Source organism: Panthera leo, chromosome A2 (assembly GCF_018350215.1).
Source record: "Panthera leo isolate Ple1 chromosome A2, P.leo_Ple1_pat1.1, whole genome shotgun sequence".
In the NCBI taxonomy this organism is placed as follows: Eukaryota; Metazoa; Chordata; class Mammalia; order Carnivora; family Felidae; genus Panthera; species Panthera leo.
In genome coordinates, this window is record NC_056680.1 from 13,156,096 (window position 1) to 13,175,275 (window position 19,180).

A 19,180-nucleotide genomic window follows, 5' to 3' on the forward strand; every position below is an offset into this window, starting at 1 on the left:
GTCTGCAATCACCTCCTCAGAGAGCTCCCCTCCCCGAAGCCCCACATAAAGTCGCCCCCCAGGCCAGCTCCGTCTCCGACTTGACTTCACTCTTGTCACCCGTCAGCTTCTGAAATGTGCGGTCGGTCGTCTGCTGGCTGGGTCAGTGCCCTGTGCCGGTGAGCGGTAGGGGTCCGCCTGGATCCTGCTGCGCCCCCAGCAGCCGGGGCATGGTTCTGCACACAGTAGGCACTCAATGAATGCGCCTCAGCCCGAGCGTCAGTCTGTAGCCTCCCACCTCACGGTAGAGAAAGGCCGGCAGGGGCCGGTAACCGCTCCCGGGACCCCCCTGGCGATGAGGACTAGTTGGCCTGCTCTGCAAAGGTTTGCATGTATTTGCATCCGTTTGCACGGCTTTTGGGGACGGGGATCCCCACCCGGATTTCCTCTTTCCCACCACATTTTCCAGGAGGGTGCAGCGAGGCCGGGCCTGGAAAACATGAACGCGGAGGAAGGAAAGGAACTCGGTGTCCTCCCCACCCTCCTGGCCCGCGTTGAGGAGTGCAGGACAGCGGGCAACAGATGCCCGTGTGGCAGCCGCAGAACGGGAGTCCCGTGGGGTGGGGTGCAGGCCCGCTCCGCACCGGTCGCCGAGAGGGAGCGAGAAGGCAGTCCGTCCCCCCCCCCCCCCCCCCCCCCCCCCCCGCCGGACGCGAAGGGATGAAGGGGGGAGATGCTGGACCAAGCGAGAGTGGCGTGTGTCGACCAGAGGAGACCATCAGGGGGCGGCAGAGGCTTGGGGAGGACTCCCGTACCCTCGCCTACAACCCTGCGGTTTTGATCCCTCCCGCTTTTGCAAGGAGGGAACCCAGTTTGGGGAGACCAAGTCAGGACTCAAGCACAGAGGTCCGAGCCTCCAGTGGCCAAAGTCCCTCTGGTCCACCAGCGAAGGGCCCCAAGACGACAGCGTCTGCGTCCTTTGATGGCACGACCCCAGGCCACGGGCTTCGCCTCCCCAAACTGGGTCTGCTCACCTGTGCCACAGGGACGTGTCAGATACTACCTCCCAAGTAGTCGTGGTCCTCCATTTATTCTGGCTCATGGCCACGGACAGCCCCTCCCCCATGACCTCCATTCTACATACACTTAATGCCTGGCACAGGACCGTCGCTCCTTGCCGGTGCCGTGCTGGAAACAACAAATGAATAAAGAGTGAATGAGGTGCTTACTCTGTGCCAGGCTTGTATTATGCAAGTTCAGTTTGTTTCCCCGAGGCAGGGGCTGTTATCTGCCCATTTACAGATGGCGAAACTGAGGCCCAATGACAAAGGTTCCCCCAAGCGTGTGCATTTAAGACCTGAACCCCAATGTTTCCCACTCAGCTTAGCCCGAGGTTGGGGCTTGGTGATGCCCTCCCACTGGGCTCCGGAGAAAGGGAGTGGGTCCAGATGCCAGTTGGGGGAGGGGTTCAAGCGGCAGGACAACCCAGAAAGTGAACCCCTGTCCCGTGGGAGAGTGAGCTCCCCTCAGCCTAAGGCACAGAAAAGCACAGCGGCGATCGATCTGAATGCGGAGGCCACTGCTCCCAGCTGTGTGGCCGGCCTCAGGTGAGTGACATATGCCATCTCGGAGCCTCAGTTTCTCCACCATGTCGACGCGAGACATTAACAGCTCGTGGTGAGAGGAAACCGTCACACAAAGTAAGAGGGGCGTTTGGGAGCCTCCCCCAGCAGCCACCCACGTGGCCGGTCATGGGCCTTTCTGACCCAGTCCTGCGCGGAAAGGGTGCGGGTCCTGCCCGCCCCCGAGTCCAGGGGCGGAGTTTCGCGCACCCGGGGAGGCCAATAAATTCGCAGCCGGTCGCCGCGAGCTGCCCCTTTAAGCCCCACGGAGGCCACCGGTGGTCAGCGCTGAGCCCAGCCCCCAGGGAGAGGGACCGACGGCCGGGCGGGGGACACGCCGCTGCACTGGGCAGCCCCGGGCCGAGAGGGGGAGGCGAGGTGGACGGACAGACAGACGGCAGACGCGTAGACGCCGAGGAGGGACGGGGAGGCAGGCGACCGCCGCGAGGATCCACAGATTCCTTGCCCGGGGAGCCCCTGCCCGAGTCCCCGTCGCTGCCTCCCTCCAGGGAGCGACGGAGACAGGCGTGCGGCCTCGCTGCGGGGGCCGAGCATCATCCCGCCTCCACGCGGCCCTGCCTCCTCGGCCGCTGCCGGTTTCCCTTCCCCGGGGCACGCGGGGTGGCTAGAAGGGCCGAGGACGCGCTCGGCCCCCCGCACCTGCGCGTCATGGCCGCCGTCCAGGGCGAGGCGCGGGCCGCGTTTGGACCCTGGGACTACGGGGTCTTCGCCCTCATGCTGCTAGTGTCCACAGGCATCGGGCTGTGGGTCGGGCTGGCGCGGGGCGGGCAGCGCAGCGCCGAGGACTTCTTCACCGGCGGCCGGCGCCTGGCGGCCCTGCCCGTCGGCCTCTCGCTGGCCGCCAGCTTCATGTCGGCGGTGCAGGTGCTGGGCGTGCCGGCCGAGGCCTACCGCTACGGCCTCAAGTTCATCTGGATGTGCCTGGGCCAGTTGCTCAACTCCCTGCTCACCGCGGTGCTCTTCCTGCCGGTCTTCTACCGCCTGGGCCTCACCAGCACCTACCAGGTACCGGGCGGAGGCCCGGAGGCAGGACCCGCCCGGCTGAGAACGCAGGGATGCGGCGGGGAGGCCCTGGGACTTTGAAGCGCTGCCCAGGGGGCCGCAGGCGGGCTCTCGGGTGCTTTAATGGGGAGAGGAAGGGGGCAGGCAGCCCTACGAGAGGGTTCTGGGAAGTCGCCCCAGGCAGTGGGGGGAGGGTCAGGAAGGAGGAAGAGGAGCCGCCGTCCCGGTTCTCCTCGGTGGAAGCCCGCGAAAGGCGGAGCCAGATGTGCACGGAGTGTGGGAAGGCTCATACCTGCCCCCCACATGCCTGGGCGTGCGCACGCCCGAGCCGTCGCCGGACAGCGGGCCCAGGGTTCGAAACCTGACTTGCCTCCTCGCTCGGCCCGGGTTTCCCAAGTGTCAGACTGGGCTGACTAGGGGACCTCCCTTCAGGGCAGCAGGTAAAGGGATTAACATCGTGACCGGTCCACAGTGGGCGACCGACGGGAGGTGGCCACAGGCGCTGTGCAGTTCGCGTGTTTGTTCAGAGCGGCGCCGCCCCGGGGGCCAGTGAGCCGCCGGTGGGGGGCGGAGGGACGTGAGCACTGAGGATGGATCGGGCTTCCCGGGCACACGCCTTGCGCACAGGTGCCTGCAGACCGGTCGGAATGTGTGCGCTTGGCGGGGGCCCGAGCGGAAAGCAGAAAGGCCTCCGGAGGGAGGGCAGAAGCCGGGAGGGCGGGCGAAGCACCCCGGAGGCCTCGATCTCCTGGGTAGGACCTGCCCAGGTGACCACGAGCCTCGGCTCCTCCTTGCAGTACCTGGAGCTGCGCTTCAGCCGCGCTGTGCGGCTCTGCGGGACCCTGCAGTACCTGGTGGCCACAGTGAGTGGCCTCGGTCCTGCCCTCGCCCGCAGGGTCCCGCTCGGGTCCCGCTGGGGGTCCCGGTCTTCGTCGGCCCCGCCCACAGCACGCCCCCCCGCCCCACCCCCCACCCCACCCCCCCCATCCATCACTACCGGGTCGCGCGGGTCCCACCCTGATCCTGGAAGGCCCCGCCCAGGCCCGGCCGCTAACTCCCGCAAAGGGCCCCGCCCCTCCACGCCCGGCCCCGCCCCCACCCGGCCCGGCCCCGCCCATCCGCCCGCACTCCTCCCCCTCCCCACCTGCTGATCCCCTGCTGTCCCGACGCCGCCGGCTCCGGCACCGCTCTCCTCCTCTCCTGCTCCTTCCCCCTCCTCTCCGCGGGCCTCACCCGGCCCCGCTCTCTACTTGCAGGTGATGTACACTGGCATCGTGATCTACGCCCCCGCGCTCATCCTGAATCAAGGTTTGATTCTCGGAGGTGAGGGGAGGGTGACGGGGGGGGCGCAAGGGCTTCAAGACTAGACCAAAGGAAAGGGGAGGAGCAGCCCAGGAGAGACTCGGAAGGAAAGAATCCTGGAGAGAGGAGGGGCCTAGGCCCTGGGGCCAAGTCCGCCCCCTGCCCGGAGGCCTAATGTGGGGGGGGGGTTCCTTGCACAGTGACTGGGTTGGACATCTGGGCATCGCTCCTGTCCACTGGAGCCATCTGTACCTTCTACACGACTGTGGTGAGTGCCCCCCTCCTCGCCGCCATCCCCACCCCGCGTAGGGGCTCCACGCCCGCTGGGTGGGGGACACCCTGAGGCCATCGTCCCCTCCCTCCTTTTCCTTCCTGCCAAGGAAGCCTGCATCCCAGCTGGGCCTCGGTTTCCTCATCTTAATAGTGAAAAGTAATTTGAAAGGCTTATTGCGGAGAGTTCAGGGCTAGGCCAGCTTCGGGACGGGCTGGATCCAGGGGCTACAACAGGATCCCCTGGGTCCCTCTCCCATCTCTTGGGGTCGCATCAGCTAGGAGTTGTCATAATAATGATGGCAGCCATCACTTGTTCACGCACAGAACACTTGTGTGCGCCAGGTGTTATTCCAAATATTTTCCTCAGGTTAACTAACTAATTCCTCCTGAGGAAACAGGCCGAGAGGGGGCACCGGTCCCAGCCCCTGCTGGTGGCCAAACTGGGTTTGGCTTCAGGCAGATGCCTGTCTGACCCCCTGTCTCCCTCTCGCTCACATCTTGCAGGGCGGCATGAAGGCTGTGGTCTGGACCGACGTGTTTCAGGTCGTGGTGATGCTCGCTGGCTTCTGGGTTGTCCTGGCCCGCGGCACCGTGCTGGTGGGTGGGCCCAGGCACGTGCTTGACATCGCCCAGAACCACTCCCGGATCAACCTGATGGAGTGAGTAAAACCGTCAGCAGTGCTGACGTCCCTCTGCCCTGGGGGACGCCAACCAATGCCTCCTGCTCCCCTCCCCAGACTCCCCACAGGCAAAACCTTTGTTTCCCCTCTCTACACTCCCCCAGCCCCCATCCCTCCATCTGTCCCACCACGTCCCCCAGCCCAGACTGGAGACTCAAGGCTCTCGGAGGTCCCAGCTGGGCACAGGAAGAATGGTTTTTGAATGCGTACGTGGTCGACTTAATAAACCAACGAATACATTTTCAATCTGGCAAACTCCTACTCACGCTTCAAAACCCATCCCGCAAATCCCCTTAAGGCCCATAAGGTCCGGAGTGTCGATCTGGGGCCCTTGAGAGGGTGAAGTCAGTACGGCATTCCCTTGTGGCTGTCCTGCCCCGCCCTTCTCCAGCTTTAACCCGGACCCACGGAGCCGCTACACATTCTGGACTTTTGTGGTGGGTGGCACATTGGTGTGGCTCTCGATGTATGGCATCAACCAAGCACAGGTGCAGCGCTATGTGGCCTGTCGCACAGAGAAGCAGGCCAAGCTGTGAGTGTTTCGGAGGGGCCGAGTGGGGGCGTCAGGGCCGTGCTGCCCACCTCCTCTGCCTGAGGCTGCCCCTCCCCACAGGGCCCTGCTCATCAACCAGCTGGGCCTGATCCTGATCGTGTTCAGCGCTGCTGGCTGTGGCGTGATCATGTTCACGATCTATATAGACTGCGACCCTCTCCTTGCAGGGCGGATCTCTGCCCCAGACCAGGTAAGTCCGGGGCCCGGGCTCCTAGGCCACTCCTACCCTCCCCACCCCCACTCTGAATTTCTACACTCTGGGGGGTGAGGGTAGAAGAGAGAAGAGCCTGCACAGAAGCCCAGGGGCAGGAAAGAGGATCTGGAAGGAGTGGGGAAGATGAGGCAGTGTGGCATTTGGGGGGGAGGGGGTGGGGGGGAGGGTGTGAGTAGGGGAGGGGCACATTCAGATTTAGAGTCAGACTCCCTGAGGGATGTCAAGGGGATAGGACCGTGGTCCAGCACGAAATGACGGTGTTGAGATTAATAATGATCGCCAGCTCTCGTGTCCCAAGCACCTACTCTGTGCCTCATGCTGTTCCCTTCACAAGCAGTTGGTCTCCCATAAAATCCTTCAACATGCGATGAGGCCAAGGCTGTCACGGCCCCCACTTTATAGATGGGGAAACTGAGGCTGGAGCAGGCGGGCAGCAACTGCCCAAGGTCCACAGGCACGTCAGGGGCAGCACCAGGGCCAGGACCCATGCCTGGTTCAGAGTCCGTTCAGAATTAGCAGAAGGTGGAAGGCTAGCCCACCTGCTGTCCTCCCCTGGGGTCAGATCCTGGACTGTGCCTGACTGTGCAACCGCAGGCAAGGACTGCACCTGTCAGCTTTACTGTCCTTGTCAATAAAACGGAGATGACACGGGACTCTGCCTCACTGGGATCCCAGGGTGCTGTGCGCGGTGGGGCTCAGTGACTATCCTCGGGTGTATGCAGTCAATCAACAAACACACACCAAGTGCCCGCTGTGCGCCTGGGCTGCACTGGGCCCCGGGGACATGCAGTGTGGAGACAGACAGAATCCCCTGTCCTTGGGGGGCTGCTGTCCTGGAGGTCGACCCCTGCCTCCCCCCAGTACATGCCCCTGCTGGTGCTGGACATCTTCAAGGACCTGCCAGGAGTCCCCGGGCTCTTCCTGGCCTGTGCCTACAGTGGTACCCTCAGGTGAGCAGTCCTGAGCAACCCCGGCCACATTTGAGCCCCTGTGGGATAGAATGTTCTGGGCGTGTCCTTCATTTACAGCTCCTGCTTGGTCCCCAGTGGGCAGCTCAGGGCCCCACCTGACTCCCCTCTCCCTTCCTTCTTTCCTTCCTTCTTCCCCCAAACACATGTTGATTGAGCGCACCTGCCATGTGCTACTGCTGTTCTAAATCCCAGGGCACGGCTGTGACCAAGTGGTCCCCTGCTCCTGCCCTCTGGTGTTTTCAAATATTGCATGACTTCTGTCACACCCCTGCTCCACGCACCCGTTCTCTGTGCCCCAATATTGATGGCTCTGTAACGATAACTCGTGTCCTTCGTGTCTTTGGTCGAGGGTATCCTTGCGCCCGTGGGGGTGTCTCAGGTCTGGGGGCGGGGATGGTGGGGCCATAGACACCTCCCCCACTCTTGGGGTATTCTGTCACCCAGGCCTCTGTCCTTGGGCTGGGTGGGGTCCTGGGAAGTCAGATGGCCTGAGCAGCCGGGGCCTCCCCCAGGGGGTGTGTGGCCAGTCCCTCGATGGGACCTGATGACCACCCTCCCCGCCCCCAGCACCGCATCCACCAGCATCAATGCCATGGCCGCAGTCACCGTGGAGGACCTCATCAAGCCTCGGCTGCCGAGCATCACACCCCGGAGACTCGTAATGATCTCCAAGGGGCTCTGTGAGTTCCGGGGTGGGGGGTGTGCAGGGGGGAGACTCAGGGGCGGGGCAGGAGGGCATCTCCCTGCTGAGGGTAACATCCCCATCTGCTACAGCACTCATCTACGGCTCGGCCTGTCTCACCGTGGCGGCTCTGTCCTCACTGCTGGGGGGAGGCGTCCTCCAGGTGAGCCCCCCCTCCCGGGCCCAGCCCCATCCCCACAAGGAGGGGGGCATCACCCGCATTGAACTGAAGTCCGCAGAGGGCCCTAGCTTCTTTTTGTGGCGGAACTGGGTTCTGTCTGATGCCACCGGCCTGATGCATTCTGCCGCCAGCCACCTGGCTGGTGGCACCTTGAGGTGGGAGGTGGGCGGCCCGGTGGCTTGGAGGCGGGACCGGAATTTGTCAGGACAGAGAAGCAGCGGTCTTTGCCTCCCACGCAGGGGACAGAGGCAGGAACGGGGAGTCCCCTCCCCTTTGGGGAAACTGAAGCCGGGAGGGGTCTCCCGAGGCCCCGCAGTGGGATTCCTCAGGTCTGGCTTTCCCAGCGGGGTGACTGACGCCAGGAGAGGTGGGGTGGCGCTGCCCTCAGCTCCCCCGCCCCCACCCACTGTCCCAGGGCTCCTTCACCGTAATGGGAGTCATCAGCGGCCCCCTCCTTGGAGCCTTCATCCTGGGAATGTTTCTCCCTGCCTGCAACACTCCGGTGAGTGGGGGCGGGCGGGGCACAGGGTTGGGAGGGGGAGAGGCTTCTCTCCCCTGACGTAGGCTCTGTCCCCAAGGGTGTCCTCTCCGGGCTGGCCGCCGGCTTGGCGCTCTCGCTGTGGGTGGCGGTGGGCGCCACTCTGTACCCGCCCGGCGCTCAGTCCTTGGGAGTCCTGCCGTCATCGGCCGCCGGCTGTGCGGTGCCCTCCGCCAACACCTCCGGCCTCCAGGGCCTGCTCCGGGCCACCAACACCTCCAGCAAGAGCCCCAGGTGAGCGGGTTGGTCTGAAGGGTGGGCGTGGCCTGAGAGGGTGTGGCTGGGGGCGGGGCTCTTAATGAGTTACCGAAGGAGAAGGAGGAATGTGTTGGGGCGCCTGGGTGGCTCGGGGCGATTGAGCGTCTGACTCCCGCTCAGGTGATGATCTCACAGTTGATGGGTTCCAGCCCCTCTTCGGGCTCTGTGCTGACAGCTCAGAGCCTGGAGCCTGCTTTCGGATTCTGTGTCTCCCTCTCTCTCTGCTCCTCCCCTGTTCACACTCTCTCTCTCAAAAATAAATAAACATAAAAAAAAAAAAAGAAGGAATCTTCTTGGGAAGAGGTGAGGGAAGAACATTCCCAGTGGAGAGAGGGAAAGTGCAAAGGCCCTGAGGCCACCTCAGTTTAGTGCCTTCCAACTATGGTGAGGTTTGGTGAGGTTGGGGGGTATTTAGTGGGCGGAGAAAGGTTAGGAGATGAGGTCCAGCCAGAAGAATTTGGTCTGATTCTTTATTATCATAAATATTATTGAGGTGTAATTAAAATCAACCACTTAAAAGTGGTTTTTAGTATATTCACAAGGTTATGCGACCGTCACTATTAAGTCAAGAACATCTTCATCACCTCAAACGGAAGCCCCGTACCCATTAGCAGTCACTCCCCATTTCCCCCTCCCTCCAGCCCCTGGCCACCCCTAATCTGCTCCTTTTTGCTACGGACCTGCCTTTTTTGGCTATTTCTCGTACATGGAATTATCCAACATAGGGCCTGTTTCGTCCGGCTACTTTGACTCAGCACGGTGTTTTCAAGGTGTTGTTTTTTTGTTTTTGTTTGTTTTTATGTTTTCAAGGTTTGTCCACATTGTAGCACATATCAGGGCTTGATTCCTTTTTATGGCTGAATAATATTCCCTGTACGGATGGACCACATTTTGTTTAACCACCCATCCCTTGGACATCTGGGTTGTTCACACTTTTTGGCTACTGCGAACAGTGCTGCTGTGAACGTTTGTGTGCAAGTCTTGGTGTGGACGTGTGTTTTCATTTCTCTTGGTTTATACCTAGTAGTGAAACTTCTGGATCATATAGTAATTCTTTTGTTTTTGTTTTTGTTTTACTTTTTAAGTGTTTATTTAAGTAATCTGTATGCCCAAGGTGGGGCTCGAACTCACGACCCTGAGATCAAGAGTTGCATGCTCTTCTGGCCGAGCCGGCTAGGTGCCCTCCCCCAACCCCACATAGTAATTCTACGTTTGACTTTTCAAGGAACCACCAGACTGTTTCCCACAGCGGCTGCATGAGGGTTCCAATTCCTCCGCATCCTGGAGAAGACGTGTTATTTTCCATTCTTTAAAATCCTGGGGTGATTGGGTGGCTCAGTCAGTTGGGCACCCGCCTTCAGCTCGGGGCGTGATCTCACGGTTGGTGAGTTCGAGCCCCGCATCGGGCTCTCCGCTGTCAGTGTAGAGTCGGCCTCGGATCCTCTGTCCCCGCCCCCACGCCTCCCCCACTCACGCTCTCTTTCACTCAAAAATAAGTAAACATTAAAAAAAATAATAAATAGGGGCGCCTGGATGGCTCAGTCGGCTAAGCGTCAGACTTCAACTCAGGTCACGATCTCGCAGTTCGTGGGTTCCAGCCCCGCGTCGGGCTCTGTGCTGACCGCTCAGAGCCTGGAGCCTGTTTCAGATTCTGTGTCTCCCTCTCTCTCTGACTCTCCCCCGTTCATGCTCTATCTTTCTCTGTTTCAAAAATAAATAAAAACGTTAAAAAAAATTTTTTAAATAAAAAATAAAATAAAATAAAAAATAATAAATTAATTAAATTCTAGCCATCCTGGTGAGTGTGAAATGACATCTCATTGTAGGGTTTTTTTGGTCAGTCTTTTAACCTTTATTTCATCTTTCATAAAGAACAGAGAAGAGCAGATATGCAGTATCATTTAACGATGACTTTTATTTTTTTAACAGGTTTTTTTTTTTTAAGATTTTATTTGTAAACCATCTCTACACCCAACATGGGGCTCGCACTCACAACCTTGAGATCAAGAGTCACATGTTCTACTGGCTGAGCCAGCCAGGCACCCCCCCTAATGAATATTTTTAAACTGCCGAAGTGTAGGGGCATGTCTGGCTGGCTCCGTTGGTGATGTGAGCAACTCTTGACCTTGGGGTCATGAGTTCAAGCCCCATGTTGGGCATAGAGACTACTTAAAATAAAATCTGGGGGTGCCTGGGTGGCTCAGTTGGTTAAGCGTCCGACTCTTTTTTTTTTTTAATTTTTTTTTTTTAACGTTTATTTATTTTTGAGACAGAGAGAGACAGAGCATGAACCGGGGAGGGTCAGAGAGAGAGGTTTTTTGTTTTTTTTTTAATTTTTTTTTTTAACGTTTATTTATTTTTGAGACAGAGAGAGACAGAGCATGAACGGGGGAGGGTCAGACAGAGAGGGAGACACAGAATCGGAAGCAGGCTCCGGGCTCTGAGCAGTCAGCACAGAGCCCGACGCGGGGCTCGAACTCACGGACCACGAGATCATGACCTGAGCCGAAGTCAGACGCTTAACCGACTGAGCCACCCAGGTGCCCCGAAGCGTCCGACTCTTGATCTCAGCTCAGGTCACGATCTCATGGTTCATGAGACTGAGCCCCACTTTGGGCTCTGTGCTGACTGCACGGAGCCTGCTTGGGATTTTCTCTCTTCTCTCTCTGCCCCTCCACACCTGGTGCTGTCTCTCTCTCTCTCTCTCTCTCTCTCTCAAACAATAAGTAAATACGCTTTAAAAACGTTGTTTTAAATAATAAAATAAAATCTCTAAAAAGTAAATTAAAAACATAAACTATAGAAGTTTAGATTATAAATCAAAACTTTCTTTTACCTAAAACATAATAGTTATTTTCCTAATATTACTCACTAATATAGGGTTGTATAAACATCGACATATAATTCAAATGCCATAAAATTCACCCTTTTAAAGTGTACAACTTGGGGCACCTGGGTGCCGCAGGTCCCGGGGTCATGGGATCGAACCCCGTGATGTGGAGCCTGCTTGAGATTTTCTCTCTCTCTCTCTGTCTCTTTCTCCCTGTGCCCCTCTCCCCTGCTCATGTGCTTTCTCTCTCTCTCTCTCTCTCTCCTCCTAAAGCAAAAACGAAAGCCAAACCAAACCAAAACAAAAAGCGTACATCTCAGTGGTTTTTAATATACTGGAAGCCTGTACCTCCCTCTCCCCTCCACCTGTTTCGCTCATCTCTCCGCCCCCTAATCATTGTAATTTTGATTTGCATTTCCCTAATCACTAATGATAGACCATATTTTCATGCGCTTATTAGCCATTTTTACACCTTGTTTTGAGAAATGCCTATTCGGACCCTTTGCCTGTTTTTTAAGTGGGTCATTTCTTTTTTATGGTCGAGTGGTAATTTGTATGTTCTTTAAATCTTTATGTAGTCGGGACACTAGATCCTTATGAGATGTATGATTTGCAAATATTTTCTTCCACTCTGTGGGCTGTCTTTTCATCCTCTTGATGGACAAAAGTTTGCGGGTTCGATGAAGCCCAGTTTATCTACGTTTTCCTGGGTTGCTTGTGCTTTGGGTGTCAGAGCTAAGAAACGATGACCTGATCCAGGGTCACAAAGAGGCACACACCTGTGTTTTCTTCTAAGAGTTTAATTTGGGTAGATTCTGAGGGTCCTAGGGAGCCACAGAGGGTGGGGAGCAGTGGCGGGAGGTGATCTGAGTTACCTGTTAGTAACGCTCCCTCTGGCTGTGTGTAGAGAACACCTGTGGGTGGCAGTGCGTTAGCAGGAGGGAAAGAGAAGTGACCACTGCACACATCTGAGTGGGCAGTAATGGAAGACTGGGCTAGAACAGATTGGGAGTGGCTTTTGGACTCATGCCTGCCTCTCACACCCCCAGCCCTGAAATGGACCCCGGTCGACCCGCCTTAGCTGACAGCTTCTACGCCATTTCCTATCTTTATTATGGTGCCCTGGGAACGCTGAGCACTGTGCTGTTTGGAGCCCTCGTCAGCTGCTTGACAGGTAAGCAAGGTGTATGCCCTTCTCCGAGATCACCTTGCGCATCCCTCTGCCTCCAGGACCCACCGGGCAGGGAGAAGAGGAAGGACATTCCTGTCAGCCAAATGGCCTCCGCGTGCTGGATGCATCTGCAGCCTTTATGCTGTGTCGTCTTCGGGACAACCCCGCACTTCGCAGGGCTTGTCCCATGTTGCAAAGGCAGAAACTGAGGCACCCGCTCCCCCCTTCTGCCTGACTCTAGTCCCTCCTCTGCCTCCAAAACGAAGTCTTTGCTAGAGGTCGTGGGGTGGAGCTTGAGACGCTGTCCATTGTGCTGAAATCTCTTCTCGTCAGGGCCTTGGTGACTCCGTGTACCTCCTGAATGCCACCGAGAAGTGGAGAGAGATCAAGAGAAATCAATAGTGATCACAGTACCTGTTCTTGCTTCCTGTGTCTCAGACTTGACACTCATCTGGGCTTTACTGAGCCCGTTTCTGTGCCAGGCATCATTCTAGATGCTGGGGAAATAGCCCAGCCACCCACTGATATATTACATCCCCTCACTGTGCAGATGAGAAAACTGAAGCCCAGAGAAGGGCAGAGGCTTGCCAGGGCACCCAGTGGGTCATTACTGAGCCCGAGATTGGGACCCATCAGTGTCTCCCTTTCCCCTCCCTGTGCTTGGTCTCCAGTTCTCATTGCCCTGTCACTAAATACCCCCATTTCCCTCAGGCCCCACCAAGCGCAGTGCCTTGGGTCCTGGGCTGCTGTGGTGGGACCTTGCACGACAGACAGCATCGGTGGCCCCCAAGGAAGAAGCGGCTACCTTGGATGACAGCTTGGGGAAGGTCAGTCACAGGGCTGGCTCCCAGAGCAGGGGGAAGGGCAGTGAAATGACTTTGGGTGCTCTGGGCATGGCCATAATTCAGGGGAGGGACATGGTGAGTCACTACCTTTCTCAACCTCTTGTTACCTCCAGTGGAAAGCCTCCACTGAGAGGTGATGTGTCTTCAACACTTTTTATTATTCCCTTAGCAAAGACTGAGCAGAATTTCATACTGTTCATTTCCTTGTATCATTTTTACAATTAGTTTCAATCTATGGCAGGTGAAACTGGTTTGCCTTTAGGGTGTTGATGCAAAGTCCCTCCTGTAAATAAAATTACTTAATTCAGAAGTGAGTCAACTTAGAGAAAATCTTACATAAGAAACACAACAGGGAGTAGACCAACTTCAGCCAAAGCCATGTGGTTACTATGTGAATGCCCTGAATTTGGAACATGCTGTCCCTGATCCAGACCCGCCCCTGCTTTGGAATCCCTGTTTCATTTTCTCATTTCTTACGCACTTGCTGTGTCCCCAGGCCTATTCTGGGCTGGGGTTCGAGTCCACTGTCTATAGGAGGAGCAGGGGAAAGCTGAACTGAGAAATGAGTAGGATCTCAGCAGGTCACGAGGACAATAAAACAGGGTCCTGTGATGAGGGCGGCCTCTTGGAAGAGGTAAGAGCTAGAGCCCACAGGGAGGAGGAACCAGCCTGCAGAAGATCTGGGGGGAGGGCATTGTTGATGGAGAGCACAGCAGGTGCAAAGGCTGAGGCCAGAAGCTTGAAAGGGGGAGGTATGGAGAGGGAAGGGATTTGGCTGAGTGTTTTGAAAGCTCCTTCCAGCTGCTGAAGGGAAATATTTATTTTCTTGAAAGGAGAGCAGGCAGAAAGTCAGAGAGAGAGAGGGAGGTATGCATCCGTGCAAGCTTTAACGGCCTGGACTATAGGTCGCCTGGGCATTGGGGGAGAGAAGTGGATGGGGACTTTGGAGGCAGAAGGGACAGGACTGGCTGATGCACTGACCAAGGGGACAATTGTGCGACCCTCCCCAGGTCTCCTTCTAGGCCCTCAGTGATCCCATCTGCGGGATGAGCTGACCCAGCAGAATGGGGTCTCTGAATGGGATTTCTTCTCTCTCCCCTCCAGGGTGCTGAGGAGCTGCCCCCTGGAGCCAAGAGGCCTCCTGACTTCTTGCCCAGTGATGAGGACCATCCGCTCTTCCTGGGGCAGAAGGAGGTGGAGGGAGCCGGCTCCCAGACCCCCAGCAGTGGACATGACCATGGCCAGGACCTTCGGGAGACCCACCTCTGAGCCAGCGGGCGACTGACCACTGAACCCCGCAGGTTCCTGGGATGGAACCTCAGGGTGGGCCACTCCCAGGCCACAGGAGCATAGCCTCGGGCTCCGATTGGCTGGACTGTGTCCTATGCAAATGAGTCTGGGACTGAATGTCCCGCCCTACGGAAAGAGGTGAAGCCCTGCCTTTAGGAGGTCATTTTATCCAGCCCCCTTCTTCCAGCCAGTCCCTAGTCTTAGGTGCTGCACCCTTGCCTGCTCCCCCAAAACGAAGCCAGATTTTTCTCCACGTTCAATGGAAAGATGTTGGAGTCCCCTCTGGACAACATGGGAAAACTCCAGGCCCAAGATGAGGGTCTGAGAAAGTCTCCGGGGCTCCTCTGGAACATGTCTGAACCTTAGCAAGGATTTTGAAGGTCCTCAGGCACAACCCCCTGCACCCCATTTCACAGATGGGGAAACTGAGGTCTGGAAAGGGACGACAACTTGACCAAGGTCACAGAGCAAACTAGAGATTCATTGAGAGTCGGGCACCAGCTCTTCCTCCTTCACCTCTCTGTTTTCCTCCCTTTGAAGGGTCAGACATCATATGGCCCTTGACCTTGGGAGCAAGAAGGGAGGATAAGAGAGAAATAGCGTTTTCAATCTTCTTCTTTGCGCTTGGACACTATCCATCGCATCTACTAAGAACCATGAGCCCCCTTCCCAGAGGAATACACTAAGGCTTAGTGGGGTTTCCTGAGGTCACACAGCGAGCTGGGTCTGGGCAGGGACAGGCCTGGGAGCTGCGTGAAGCTGACGCTCCATTGCCAACTTGTCACCGGTGAACAGGGTCACTTAGGTTGGGCAAACCCACGTGCTGGGGATGCTCTTGACTTTGGTTAGAGACTTACTCCATGCACATCAAATAAACGGACTTTGACGCTTGATGTTCTGTGCTCTCTGAAAAATCATTCTGGCTGCTGCCTCCGCTGTCCTCCGTCAGATCTGAGTGTGAGTCTCAGGGTCTCTTGACCCAAGCCCGTGAATGAATAAACCCGAGTATTTAAAGCAACAGAGCAAGGTAATAATTGCCACATCGGGGTGCGTTGTGCTGCCCTTCCTGACCCCTAGCTTCTCTCCCCTTCTGACTTGCTCTTAAAGCACCCCTTCCTCACCGCTCTTTGTGCCTGGACCCTGCCAGTCTCCACACTGTCCTTGCACCTGCGCCTTGGGGTTGCTGTGGCCTCTTGAAAGCTGGCTGCACTCACCTCTGCCCACACAACTGCTGCGGCTCCTTTGGTCCCCAAGGGAGCATCCCCGGCTCATTTCCATAGGGTGTCCCCAAAATTCAAGACCCAGAACCTCAGAACGTGAGCTTATTTGAAAATAGAGTCTTGGCAAGTGTACCTAGTTAGATTGAGATAAGGTCGTACTGGATTAGGGTGGGCCTTCAGTCCAATGTCTGCGTCCTTATAAGAAGAGAAGAGGCACATAGGGAGAAAGCCACATGGACACCGAGGCAGAGATGGACACAGAAATGGACACATCTACCAGGCAAGGGACACCAAGGATTGCTGGAACCACCGGAAGCCAGGGAAAAGGTAAGAGAGGGATTCTCTCCTAGAGTCTTCAGAAGGAGCACAGGCTGCCAACATCTTGATTTTGGACTTCTGGCCCCCAGAACCGTGAGAGAATAAATGTCTATTATTTTAAGCTATGACAGCCACAGGAAATTAACACATGCTTCCAGATCTGGTCTCTCTCCACCCCTCAGAGACCTGGCCCTCTGTACAGGCTGTTTTCCGGAGACCTTTGGATTTGGACTTAAAAGGGACCATTACAAATTTCAAACCAATGACTGAGCAGCACGGGAAGCGGACTTTCCACCGGTTGGGGGTGTTTGCTCAGAGCACAGCCCAACGTGGGGGTGAAAGAGGCAGGAGGGGCTAAGGCAGAACAAGCTGGTCTGAGGTTTTCGAGATCCAGCCAGGCTGGATGTATCAGGAGTTCGTTCCTTCTCATTTTGCTGAAGCTCAAGCCCCAGCTCGTTCATCCATTCACCGTGTCAGCCTTGAAAACGAAGCAGTCCGTTATTTTACCAGCAAAATGGGCTTATTTGGGAACGGCAGAGGAATTGCAATTCGGGACTCGCAAGCTGTGGCAAGACCGTGGCCGAGTCTAGAAGACAAAGGAGCGGAACATTACTTTGTAGAGAAAAAGAAGGAAGTGGGGAGGGGTTGGGGAAAAGTGAGGGTTCAGGGTGGTGATGGTTTCTCACTGGCGGTTCCTCCTGCAGGGGTAGTAGAGTAAGCTCCTTCCTGCTGGAAAATGCAAGGTGGCTTCTTCCCCTTGAAGGGCCACCATTGACAATGAGTTGGTAAGGCGTCAGAGCGCCCTCTTCTGGCCTCCCAACTATTTTAAACGCAGTTTCCCTTTTAAAGATGACCTTTGGCAGAACAGAATTTGTAGTTTTGATTTATCAAAATTATACATTAACATTTTTTTAACGTTTATTTATTTTTGACAGAGAGAGAGAGACAGAGCATGAGTGGGGGACGGGCGGAGAGTGAGGGAGACACAGAATCGGAAGCAGGCTCCAGGCTCCGAGCTGTCAGCACAGAGCCCAACGTGGGGCTCGAACTCACGGACTGCGAGATGTGACCCGAGCCAAAGTCAGACGCTCAACCGACTGAGCCACCCAGGCACCCCAATCAAAATTATACATTAAAAAAATTTTTTTAATGCTTATATATATATTTTTTTTTTTTTGAGAGAGAAAGAGAGAGAGAGAAACAGAATACGAGCAGGGGAGGGGCAGAGAGAGAGAGGGAGACACAGGATCCCAAGCAGGCTCCAGGCTCTGAGCTGTTAGCACAGAGCCTGACGCGGGGCTTGAACCCACAGACTGTGAGATCATGACCTGAGCTGAAGTCGGACGCTTACCTGACTGAGCCACCCAGGCATCCCTCTTTTCTTTTTTTTTTTTTTGTGGTAAAATATAGACAACGTAAAAAATTAACGTTTTAGGGACGCCTCTGTGGCTCAGTAGGTTAAGCGTCCAACTGTGGCTCAGCTCACAATCTCGCGGTTCGTGAGTTCAAGTCTTGCGCCGTCGGGCTCTGCTGACAGCTCAGAGCCCGGAGCCTGCTTCGAATTCTGTGTCTCCCTCTCTCTCCACCCCTCCCCCGCTCACACTCTATCTCTTTCTCTCGAAAATAAAGAAACATCAAAAAAAATTTTTTTAGGCGTGCCTGGATGGCTCAGTCAGTTAAGCACCTGACTTTCACTCAGGTCACGATCTCGTGGTTCGTGAGTTCAAGCCCCAGGCCAGGCTCCATGCTGACAGCTCGGAACCTGGAGCCTGCTTTGGAATCTGTGTCTCCCTCTCTCTCTCTGCCCCTCCCCTGCTCACACTCTCTCTCTCTCTCAAAAATAAACATTAAAAAAATAAATATAGGGGCACCTGGGTGGCTCAGTCGGTTAAGCGGCCGACTTCGGCTCAGGTCATGATCTCGCAGTCCGTGAGTTCGAGCCCCGCATCGGGCTCTGTGCTGACAGCTCAGAGCCTGGAGCCTGTTTCGGGTTCTGTGTCTCCCTCTCTCTGACCCTCTCCCGTTCATGCTCTGTCTCTGTCTGTCTCAAAAATAAATAAACGTTAAAAAAAATTAAAAAAAAATCAACTACAATCATATAAAAAATATATATATATATATTTTGGTCATCTGAATGACTATATATATATATATATATACACACACACACATATATATGTATATGTATATGTGTGTGTGTGTGTGTATATATATATATATATATATATATATATAATGAATCTCAATATCACAATGTCTATTATATTGTTTGGGGGTCCCTTGAGATTCCATATGAAATTAATGATAGTTTTTTTTTTTTAATTTAGATTTTTCTACTTCTTAAAAAAAAACACTACTGGAACTTGATAGGGATTGCATTGGCTCTGTAGATCACTTTGGGTAGTATTGATATTTTAACAAGTTTAAGTCTCCCAGTGCATGAACGTGGGACATCTTTCTATTTATTTATGTTTTTAAATTTCTTTCAGGAACATTTTGTAGTTTTTAGTGTACAAGTCTTTCACTTCCTTGGCTAAGTTTTTTCCTAATATTTTATTCTTTTTTTTTTTTTTTTTTTTTTTAGAGAGAGAAAAGAGAACGTGTGCACATTTGTGCATGCAAGTGGGGGAGGGGCAGAGGGAGAGGGAGCGAGAGAATCCCAAGCAGGCTCCATGCCGAGCACAGAACCCAAGGTGGGGCTCGATCTCATGACTGAGAGATCATGACCTGAGCCGAAATCAAGAGCTGGATGCTTAACCTACTGAGCCACCCGGGCGCCCCTCTTCTTTTTAATGTTATTGTAAATGAAATTGCTTTCTCAATTTTTTTTCCATAATGTTATTAGTACATAGAAATGCAGCTGAATTTGGGGCCCCTGGGTGGCTCAGTCAATTAAACATCCGACTCTTGACTTTGGCTTGGCATGATCCCATCGTCGTGAGATCAAGCCCTGTGTCAGGTTCCACGCTGAGCATAGAGTCTGCTTGAGATTATCTCTCCCTCTGCCCCTCTCCCCTGCTCTCTCTCTCTAAAATAAAAATTAAAAAATCAAGTGTCACTGAGATTTAAAGAAAAAAAAAGTCACTGTCAGAATTTCTCAGCCATGGCACTGTTGACGTTTCGTGCTGAATAGTCCTCTATTGTGGGTGCCGTCCTGTGGGTTGTAGGGTGTTGAGAAGAATTTCCTGGCTTCCACCCACTGTCCCTCCCCCTAAGCTGGGATAACCAGA

The 19,180-nt window shown here is 55.1% G+C and overlaps 1 protein-coding gene across 1 annotated transcript; it reads left to right on the plus strand.

The window, feature by feature from the left end:
• Positions 1-1,563: 1,563 nt before the first annotated feature.
• Positions 1,564-15,386, plus strand: SLC5A5 (solute carrier family 5 member 5). The gene is made up of 15 exons (XM_042928878.1): positions 1,564-2,627; positions 3,422-3,487; positions 3,881-3,932; positions 4,127-4,194; positions 4,704-4,858; positions 5,271-5,411; positions 5,493-5,622; positions 6,508-6,596; positions 7,185-7,297; positions 7,392-7,462; positions 7,896-7,982; positions 8,059-8,252; positions 12,156-12,280; positions 12,989-13,104; positions 14,227-15,386. The coding sequence occupies exons 1-15, from the start codon at positions 1,731-1,733 to the stop codon at positions 14,389-14,391; spliced, it is 2,469 nt and encodes an 822-aa protein (XP_042784812.1). The 5' UTR covers positions 1,564-1,730; the 3' UTR covers positions 14,392-15,386.
• The last annotated feature ends 3,794 nt before the right edge of the window (positions 15,387-19,180 follow it).

Excerpts from the sequence above, each read along its gene's own strand:
- SLC5A5 (XM_042928878.1), top strand. The coding sequence starts at position 1,731 with ATGGGCCTTTCTGACCCAGTCCTGCGCGGAAAGGGTGCGGGTCCTGCC. Across the intron at positions 4,859-5,270 it reads TCCCGGATCAACCTGATGGA|CTTTAACCCGGACCCACGGA; the intron begins GTGAGTAAAACC and ends GCCCTTCTCCAG. Across the intron at positions 7,983-8,058 it reads TCCCTGCCTGCAACACTCCG|GGTGTCCTCTCCGGGCTGGC; the intron begins GTGAGTGGGGGC and ends TCTGTCCCCAAG.